Source organism: Nerophis ophidion, linkage group LG11 (genome assembly GCF_033978795.1).
Source record: "Nerophis ophidion isolate RoL-2023_Sa linkage group LG11, RoL_Noph_v1.0, whole genome shotgun sequence".
NCBI lineage: Eukaryota > Metazoa > Chordata > Actinopteri > Syngnathiformes > Syngnathidae > Nerophis > Nerophis ophidion.
In genome coordinates, this window is record NC_084621.1 from 14,612,481 (window position 1) to 14,623,661 (window position 11,181).

Consider the following 11,181-nt stretch of genomic DNA (forward strand, 5'->3'; position numbering starts at 1 on the left):
TCATGTTCATGACTCGTTATTCCAAGAATCAGAATTAAATGGACATATTTTAAAAATATTTTTCTCCATAAAAGCACGTGATATCACATATATTTGTTAAATAAAACAACTCTGCCTTGTTTTTAATGAATACTTGGGCCTACTATGCTACTGTATTTAAATGTTGGTCAAAGTTTGAGAACCACAGGGATACCAGGACTAGGGATACCCAAAAAAATTTATTAAATATTTCTTGGTCAAATGATAATTTTTCAAAAAAAGAATCCTATTAAAAGAAAAAAAGGATATTATTTTGTATTTTTATATTTTTGTAATTTTTGTATGTTTATTTAATTTTTTTTTAATTATTCAATTAATTAAAGGAAAAAAATAATCTTTTTTTTTTTTTAATACTTTTTTTAGGCCGTCTCCTGTACTCACTGCGCATTTCCGTCTTACACCAGCAGCCACGAGGAGTTAGTAACCTGATTTAAAAACACTATATCATTTTTTACACCAAATAATGGATATTCGAGTTGAGAATCATGTTCATGACTCGTCATTCCAAGAATCAGATTTAATAGACATTTTAAAAAATATATATTTTTCTCCATAAAAGCACATTATATCACATATATTTGTTAAATAAAACAACTCTGACTTGTTTTTAATGAATACTTGGGCCTACTATGCTACTTTATTTAAATGTTGGTCATTAAAAACTACTCTCTAAGGACTAAGGATACCAAATAAAATGTTTTAAATGTTTTCTGGTCAAATGGTAATTTTTCAAAAAAGATTCCTATTAGAAAAAAATATATGTTTATTTCATTTTTTATTAATGCATTATTTCTTATATTTATTTAATTTTTTTTTTGTATTATTTAATTAAAATAATATATTTTTTTAAATACTTTTTTTAGGCCGTCTCCTGTACTCGCTGCGCATTTCCGTCTTACACCAGCAGCCACGAGGAGTTAGTCACCTGATTTAAAAACATTTTATCATTTTTACACCACATAATGGATATTTAGGTTTAGAATCATGTTCATGACTCCTCATTCCAAAAATCAGAATTAAACAGACGTTTTTTTTTTTAATATTTTTCTCCATAAAAGCACATGATATCACATATATTTGTTAAATAAAACAACTGCCTTGTTGTTAATGAATACTTGGGCCTACTATGCTACTGTATTTAAATGTTGGTCAAAGTTTGAGAACCACGGGGATTACATGAAAAACTACTCCCTATAGACTACGGATGCTAAAAAATTAAAAATAAATAATATCAAAATCCTGATTCTCATATATTCTTGTCAAATGATAATTTTTCAAAAACGATTCCTATTAAGAGATGAAAAAAAAACCTATACATATAATTTTTGTAATACTTTTTTTAGGCTGTCTCCTGTACTCTCTGCGCATTTTTGACTAACGCCAGCAGCCACGAGGAGTTAGTAACCTGATTGAAAACCATTTTATCATTTTTACACCAAATAATGGATATTTGAATGACTAGTCATGACTTGTCATTCCAAGAATCAGAACTAAATACAGACATTTTTAAAATATTTTTCTCCATAAATGCATGTGATCTAAAATATACGTGTCAAACAAAACAACCTTGTGTTTAATGAATACTTGGGCCTAGTATGCTACTGTATTTATATGTCGGTCGAAGTTTGAGAACCACAGGGATTACATTGAAAACTACTTACTAAAGACTAGAAATGCAAAAAAAAAATGTTAAAACAAATATTTTCTGGTCAAATGATATTTCAAAAACGATTCTTATTAAAAAAATAAATACATTTTTTTTTTTTTTTTATACTTTTTTAGGCCTTCTCCTGTACTCACTGTGCATTTCCGTCTTACACCAGCAGCCACTAGGAGTTAGTAACCAGATTTAAAAATGTTTAATCATTTTTACAACAAATAATGGATATTTGGGTTGACAATCATGTTCATGACTCGTTATTCCAAGAATCAGAATTAAATGGACATATTTTAAAAATATTTTTCTCCATAAAAGCACGTGATATCACATATATTTGTTAAATAAAACAACTCTGCCTTGTTTTTAATGAATACTTGGGCCTACTATGCTACTGTATTTAAATGTTGGTCAAAGTTTGAGAACCACAGGGATACCAGGACTAGGGATACCCAAAAAAATTTATTAAATATTTCTTGGTCAAATGATAATTTTTCAAAAAAAGAATCCTATTAAAAGAAAAAAAGGATATTATTTTGTATTTTTATATTTTTGTAATTTTTGTATGTTTATTTAATTTTTTTTTAATTATTCAATTAATTAAAGGAAAAAAATAATCTTTTTTTTTTTTTAATACTTTTTTTAGGCCGTCTCCTGTACTCACTGCGCATTTCCGTCTTACACCAGCAGCCACGAGGAGTTAGTAACCTGATTTAAAAACACTATATCATTTTTTACACCAAATAATGGATATTCGAGTTGAGAATCATGTTCATGACTCGTCATTCCAAGAATCAGATTTAATAGACATTTTAAAAAATATATATTTTTCTCCATAAAAGCACATTATATCACATATATTTGTTAAATAAAACAACTCTGACTTGTTTTTAATGAATACTTGGGCCTACTATGCTACTTTATTTAAATGTTGGTCATTAAAAACTACTCTCTAAGGACTAAGGATACCAAATAAAATGTTTTAAATGTTTTCTGGTCAAATGGTAATTTTTCAAAAAAGATTCCTATTAGAAAAAAATATATGTTTATTTCATTTTTTATTAATGCATTATTTCTTATATTTATTTAATTTTTTTTTTGTATTATTTAATTAAAATAATATATTTTTTTAAATACTTTTTTTAGGCCGTCTCCTGTACTCGCTGCGCATTTCCGTCTTACACCAGCAGCCACGAGGAGTTAGTCACCTGATTTAAAAACATTTTATCATTTTTACACCACATAATGGATATTTAGGTTTAGAATCATGTTCATGACTCCTCATTCCAAAAATCAGAATTAAACAGACGTTTTTTTTTTAAATATTTTTCTCCATAAAAGCACATGATATCACATATATTTGTTAAATAAAACAACTGCCTTGTTGTTAATGAATACTTGGGCCTACTATGCTACTGTATTTAAATGTTGGTCAAAGTTTGAGAACCACAGGGATATCAGGACTAGGGATACCCCCAAAAAAAATGTTTTCATATTTTCTGGTCAAATGATAATTTTTCAAAAAAGATTCCTATTAAAAGAAAAAAAAGTATATTATTTTTTTTAATTAATGTATTATTTTTTATATATTTTTTTTCTTAAATTATTTGATTAATTAAAATAAAAAAAAGTATTCATTTTTTTTTTTAAATACTTTTTTTAGGGCCTTCTCCTGTACTCTGCGCATTTCAGTCGTACACCAGCAGCCACGAGGAGCTTTAGTAACCTGATTTAAAAACATTTTATCATTTTTACACCAAATAATGGATATTCGAGTTGAGAATCATGTTCATGACTCGTCATTCCAAAAATCAAAATTAAACAGACATTTTTTTTTTAAAATATTTTTCTCCATAAAAGCCTGTGATATCACATATATTTGTTAAATAAAACAACTCTGCCTTGTTGTTAATGAATACTTGGGCCTACTATGCTACTGTATTTAAATGGTGGTCATTAAAAACTACTCTCTAAGGACTAAGGATACCAAATAAATGTTTTTAAATATTTTCTGGCCAAGGGAACATTTTTCAAAAAAGATTCCTATTAAAAGAAAAAATGTATATATATATTTTTTTTTATTAATTTATTCATTTTTTTTATTATTTATTTATTTATTTTTTTTATTAAAAGAAAAAAATGTTATTCATTTTTTTCTTTAAATACTATTTTTAGGCTTTCTCCTGTACTCTCTGTGCATTTCCGTCTTACACCAGCAGCCACGAGGAGCTTTAGTAACCTGATTTAAAAACATTTTATCATTTTTACACCAAATAATGGATATTCGGGTTGAGAATCATGTTCATGACTTGTCATTCCAAGAATCAGAATTAAATAGACTTTTTTTTTTAAATATTTTTCTTCATAAAAGCACATGATATCACATATATTTGTTAAATAAAACAACTCTGCCTTGTTTTTAATGAATACTTGGGCCTACTATGCTACTGTATTTAAATGTTGGTCATTAAAAACTACTCTCTAAGGACTAAGGATACCAAATTAAATGTTCTAAATGTTTTCTGGTCAAATGATAATTTTTCAAAAAAGATTCCTATTAAAAAAAAATTATATATTTTTTTAATCTTTTATTATTATTTTTTTTATATTTATCTATTTTTTTTAATTATTTAATTAAAAGAAAAAAATATCTATATATATTTTTTAAATATTTTTCTCCATAAAAGCATGTGATATCACATATATTTGTTAAATAAAACCACTCTACCTTGTTTTTAATGCATACTTGGGGCTACTATGCTACTGTATTTAAATGTTGGTCATTAAAAACTACTCTTTAAGGACTAAGAATACCAAATTAAATGTTTTAAATGTTTTCTGGTCAAATGATAATTTTTCAAAAAAGATTCCTATTAAAAAAAAATTATATATTTTTTGTATCTTTTATTAATTTATTATTTTTTTATATGTATCTATTTTTCTAATTATTTAATTAAAAGAAAAAAATATGTATTTTTTTTTTTAAATACTTTTTTTTAGGCTTTCTCCTGTACTCACTGCTCATTTCCGTCTTACACCAGCAGCCACGAGGAGTTAGTAACCTGATTTAAAAACATTTTATCATTTTTACACCAAATAATAGATATTTTGCTTGAGAATCATGTTCATGACTCGTCATTCCAAGAATTAGAATTAAATAGACATTTTTCAAAAATATTTTTCTCCATAAAAGCATGTGATATCACATATATTTGTTAAATAAAACAACTCTTCCTTGTTTTTAATGAATACTTGGGCCTACTATGCTACTATACTAAAATGTTGGTCATTAAAAACTACTCTCTAAGGACTAAGGATACCAAATAAAATGTTTCAAATATTTTCTGGTCAAATGATAATTTTTCAAAAAAGATTCCTATTAAAAGAAAAAAATTGTATATTTTTCTTATTTTTATTATTATTTTTTTTTAATTAAAAGAAAAAAATATATATATTTTTTAATACTTTTTTTAGGCCGTCTCCTGTACTTACTGCTCATTTCCGTCTTACACCAGCAGCCACGAGGAGTTAGTAACCTGATTTAAAAACATTTTATCATTTTTACACCAAATAATGGATATTTAGGTTTGGAATCACTTTCATGATTCGTCATTCCAAGAATCAGAATTAAATAGACATTTTTTTAAAATATTTTTCTCCATAAAAGCACATGGTATCACATATGTTTATTAAATAAAACAACTCTGCCTTGTTTTTAATGAATACTTGGGCCTGCTATGCTACTGCATTTAAATGTTGGTCATTAAAAACTACTCTCTAAGGACTAAGGATACCAAATAAAATGTTTTAAATATTTTCTGGTCAAATGGTAATTTTTCAAAAAAGATTCCTATTAAAAAATATATATGTTTTTTTTATTTTTTATTAATGCATTATTTTTTATATTTATTTAATTTTTTTTTTTAATTATTTAATTAAAATAATATATTTTTTTAAATACTTTTTTTAGGCCGTCTCCTGTACTCACTGCTCATTTCCGTCTTACACCAGCAGCCACGAGGAGTTAGTAACCTGATTTAAAAACATTTTATCATTTTTACACCAAATAATGGATATTCGAGTTGAGAATCATGTTCATGACTCGTCATTCCAAAAATCAGAATTAAATAGACGTTTTTTTTTACAAATATTTTTCTCCATAAAAGCATGTGATATCACATATATTTGTTAAAAAAAACAACTCTGCCTTGTTTTAATGAATACGTGGGCCTACTATGCTACTGTATTTAAATATTGGTCATTAAAAACTACTCTCTAAGGACTAAGGATACCAAATAAAATGTTTTAAATATTTTCTGGTCAAATGATAATTTTTCAAAAAAGATTCCTATTAAAAGAAAAAAATTGTATATATTTTTTTTAATACATTTTTATACATTTGTATTTATTTATTTTTTTTAATTAAAAGAAAAAAAGATATATATTATTTTAAATACTTTTTTTAGGCTTTTTCCAGTACTCACTGCTCATTTCCGTCTTACACCAGCAGCCACGAGGAGCTTTAGTAACCTGATTTAAAAACATTTTATCATTTTTACACCAAATAATGGATATTCGAGTTGAGAATCATGTTCATGACTCGTCATTCCAAGAATCAGAATTAAATAGACATTTTTTTTAAATATTTTTCTCCATAAACGCACATGATATCACATATATTTGTTAAATAAAACAACTGTACCTTGTTTTTAATACATACTTGGGGCTACTATGCTACTGTATTTAAATGTTGGTCATTAAAAACTACTCTCTAAGGAAATACCAAATAAAATGTTTTAAATATTTTGTGGTGAAATGATAATTTTTCAAAAAAGATTCCTATTAAAAGAAAAAAAGTATATATCTATATATATATATATATATTTTTTTTAATTAATTTTTATAAATTGATTTATTTATTTTTTTAATCAAAAGAAAAAAATATACATATTTTTTAAATACTGTTTTTAGGCTTTCTCCTGTACTCACTGCTCATTTCCGTCTTACACCAGCAGCCAGGATGAGCTATAGTAACCTGATTTAAACACATTTGATCATTTTTACACCAAATAATGGATATTTGAATCATGTTCATTACTTCTCACTCCAAAAATCAGAATCAAATTCAGCATTTTTTTATTTTTTTAGATAAATGCACGGGTTAATTAACTTAATTGCCCAGTGTATGAGTGATTCGAGCAAGGGGTGTGCAACATGCACCCCGTGCGCAATAAACAGCCCACCAGTGCGCTCCATCTGGCCCCGTGCATTTCTAAAAGCTATTATTAAAATAAATAAATAAAATAATAAAATATAAATATTGCACTTTAAAAAAAAGCCCAAGAAAAACTAAATGGAATTCAGACCAGGAACGCCTTACACACTAAAAGTGACATTATGGAGAAAATAGACAATAAAATGCCATTTTTCAAAGTAAAAGCTTTCTCCGCCAAAATGTCAAATCCCATTTTGTCCCAATCTGACTGTTTCTGCAAGAACTCGCGTGTTTTTTTTACCGGGCGTCCACCCGCACCTCATGAGGTCAAACTTCCACGCAGGGAGGCGAGGTCACGCTGCACCAAAAACCTCAGCCGCTTTTGAACGACATTGACGCGCGCGCACTCGCCTCCTGTTGCGTGGAAAAATAAAAAATAAAAAAAAATAAAGTGGGTCTCCACGACCGTCGCTCACCTATTCGGATGACGTGGGGCATCCCGTGCGCGTGTCGAATCCACAAGAGACAGGCGAGCGTCCACGTCCAGTATTCCCAAGTCCCACTCCGGGTGGGAAGGCGCCGCATGCTGGATATAAAGTCCCCCCGGCCACTTTTCTCTGTCTTTTCTCGCGCGTAGGGAGAGACTCCTTAAAATTCCACAGAAAGCACCGCCATGGCGATAAAGTGTCCTCTCATTCTCGCAGCATTCCTCCCGATTGTTTTTTTTTTTTTGTTTCCCCCAAACTGAAACAAAAAAAAAGCGGCGCTCCCGCGCAAACGTCCGCGTCCACTTCTTCCACGGGCGCGAGTGTGGACTGGTTGCCTCCTGCGCGCGCACGCTGTCGCTCCCCCCCTCCTTTTTTTTCTTTTTGCGGGACTTAACCACGCGCGCGCACGCACGAAAACACGCGCTAAGAGCAGGCGCGAACGAGCGCTACCCGAATTGATGCTGTTGGATCTATTTGCGTGTCCCTCCGCGACGCGCAGGTAGACCAAAAAAAAAAAGAGGGGTGGGGGGGGGGGGGGGGGCATCGTGATGCACCTCCGCGTTTTGCTTTGCGCGCACGCGCGGGCAATGCGCGGGCGTGAGGCTGCAGGTGGTCCGGCGAACGTGCGCGCCTTGATTAATGTGCGGGTGAGGCGGCGGTTACGCGCGCGTAACTGTCAACAGTGAAGAATATGTTTGTTTTTTATTATTATTATCATTATTCCATCCATCCATGAAGTCTGTCTCAGTTTCATTCGGGCAGAAGGAGGTGTACACCCTGGACAAGTCGCCACCTCGTTGCAGGGCGGCTATAATTATTATTATAATTATTATCCATTCATCCATCCATCCATCCATTTCCTACCGCGTATTCCCTTTGGGGCCGTGGGGGGCGCTGGAGCCTATCACAGCTTCATTCAGGCGGAAGGCGGTGTACACCCTGGACAAGTCGCTATCTCATCCTAGGGCTATTATTATTATTATTATTATTATTATTATTAATCAATCCATCCATTTCCTACCAGTTATTCTCTTTGAGATCGCGGGGGGCGCTGGAGCCTATCACAGCTTCATTCAGGCGGAAGGCGGTGTACACCCTGGACAAGTTGCCACCTCATTGCAGGGCTGCTATAATTATTATTATAATTATTATCCATCCATCCATTTCCTACCGCTTATTCCCTTTGGGGTCGCGGGGGGCGCTGGAGCCTATCACAGCTTCATTCAGGCGGAAGGCGGAGTACACCCTGGACAAGTTGACACCTGATCCTAGGGCTCTTATTATTATTATTATTATTATCCATCAATCCAATCATTTTCTACCACTTATTCCCTTTGAGATCGCAGGGGGCGCTGGAGCCTATCACAGCGTCATTCAGGCGGAAGGCGGTGTACACCCTGGACAAGTTGCCACCTCATTGCAGGGCTGCTATAATTATTATTATAATTATTATCCATCCATCCATTTCCTACCGCTTATTCCCTTTGAGATCGCGGGGGGCGCTGGAGCCTATCCCAGCTTCATTCAGGCGGAAGGCGGTGTACACCCTGGACAAGTTGCCACCTCATTGCAGGGCTGCTATAATTATTATTATAATTATTATCCATCCATCCATTTCCTACCGCTTATTCCCTTTGAGATCGCAGGGGGCGCTGGAGCCTATCACAGCGTCATTCAGGCGGAAGGCGATGTACACCCTGGACAAGTCGCCACCTCATCCTAGGGCTATTATTATTATTATTATTATTATCCATCAATCCATCCATTTCCTACCACTTATTCCCTTTGGGGTCGCTGGAGCCTATCTCAGCCTCATTGGGGCGGAAGGCGGAGTACACCCTGGAAAAGTTGCCATCTCATTGCAGGGCTGCTATCATTATTATTACAATTATCCATCCATCCATTTTTCTCCCGCTTATTTCCTTTGGGATCGAAGGGTCACTGGAGCCTATCACAGCTTCATTCAGGCAAAAGGCGGCGTACACCCTGGACAAGTCGCCACCTCATCCCAGGGCTATTATTATTATTATTATTATCCATCCATCCATCAATTTCCTACCACTTATTCCCTTTGGGATCACAGGGGGGGTTGGAGCCTATCACAGCTTCATTCGGGCAGAAGGCGGGTACACCCTGGACAAGTCGCCATCTCATCGCAGGGCTATTATTATTATTATTATCCATCCATTTTCTACCACTTATTCCCTTTGGAGTCGCCAGAGCCTATCTCAGCTTCATTCAGGCGGAAGGCGGAGTACACCCTGGATGAGTCGCCACCTCATCGCAGGGCTATTATTATTATTATTGTTCTTATACAACCAACAGTCGTAAGTATTAATGTACAAACCCCGTTTCCAAATGAGTTGGGAAATTGTGTTGGATGTAAATATAAACGGAATACATTTTCAACCCATATTCAGTTGAATATGCTACAAAGACAACATATTTGATGTTCAAACTGATAAACTTACATATTGTTTTGCAAATAATCATTAACTTTAGAATTTGATGCCAACAACACGTGACAAAGAAGTTGGGAAAGGTGGCAATAAATACTGATAAAGTTGAGGAATGCTCATCAAACACTTATTTGGAGCATCCCACAGGTGTGCAGTCTAATTGGGAACAGGTGGGTGCCATGATTGGGTATAAAAACAGCTTACATGAAATGCTAAGTAATTCACAAACAAGGATGGGGGAGAGTCACCAATTTGTAAGCAAATCGTCGAACAGTTTTAAAACAACATTTCTCAACGAGCTATTGCGAGGAATTTTGGGATTTTACCATCTACACTCCGTAAAATCATCAAAAAGTTCAGAGAATCTGGAGAAATCAATGCACGTAAGCGATGATATTACGGACTTTTGATCCCTCGGGCGGTACTGCATCAAAAACAGACATCGGTGTGTAAAGGATATCACCACATGGGCTCAGGAACACTTCATAAAACCACTGTCATTAACTACGGTTGGTCGCTACATCTGTAAGTGCAATTTAAAACTCTACTATATAAAAGCCGAAAGCCATTTATCAACAACACCCAGAAACGCCACCGGCTTAGCTGGGCTTTAGCACGTCTAAGATGGATTGATGCAAAGTGTAAAAGTGTTCTGTGGTCTGACGAGTCCACATTTCAAATAGTTTTTGGAAACTGTAGACGTGGTGTCTTTGGGACCAAAGATGAAAAGAACCATCCAGATTGCTATAGGCACAATGTTTAAAAGCCAGCATCTGTGATGGTATGGGGGTGTATTAGTGCCCAAGGCATGGGTAACTTACGCATCTGTGAAGGCACCATTGATGCTGAAAGGTCCATACAGGTTGTGGAGCAACATATGTTGCCATCCAAGCAACGTTATCATGGACGCCCCTGCTTATTTCAGCAAGACAATGCCAAGCCACGTGTTACAACAGCGTGGCTTTGTAGTAAAAGACTGCGGGTACCAGACTGGCCTGCCTGTAGTCCAGACCTGTCTCTCATTAAAAATGTGTGACACATTATGAAGCCTAAAATACCACAACGGGGATCAAGGACCGTTGAACAACTTAAGCTGTACATCAAGCAAGAATGTGAAAGAATTCCACCTGAAAAGCTTTAAAAATTGGTTTCCTCAGTTCCCAAATATTTACTGAGTGTTGTTAAAAGGAAAGGCCATGTAACAAAGTGTTGAAAAATGTTAAAAACTTCTTTGCAATGTGTTGCTGCTATTAATAAAAAAAATATTCAGTCAAAGGCCGGACTCCGGGGAGGGGTCCAGACTGAGGCCAAGGAAGAAAAATA

The 11,181-nt window shown here is 33.5% G+C and overlaps 1 protein-coding gene across 1 annotated transcript in view; it reads right to left on the reverse strand.

The window, feature by feature from the left end:
* grik3 (glutamate ionotropic receptor kainate type subunit 3) overlaps nt 1-7,772 on the reverse strand; it is a 339,056-nt gene extending 331,284 nt beyond the window's left edge. The window contains exon 1 of the mRNA XM_061915139.1: nt 7,388-7,772. Within this exon, the coding sequence (XP_061771123.1) occupies nt 7,388-7,496 (109 nt within the window). The 5' untranslated portion in view covers nt 7,497-7,772. The remainder of the gene's footprint in view (nt 1-7,387) is intronic.
* Nucleotides 7,773-11,181: the final 3,409 nt, after the last annotated feature.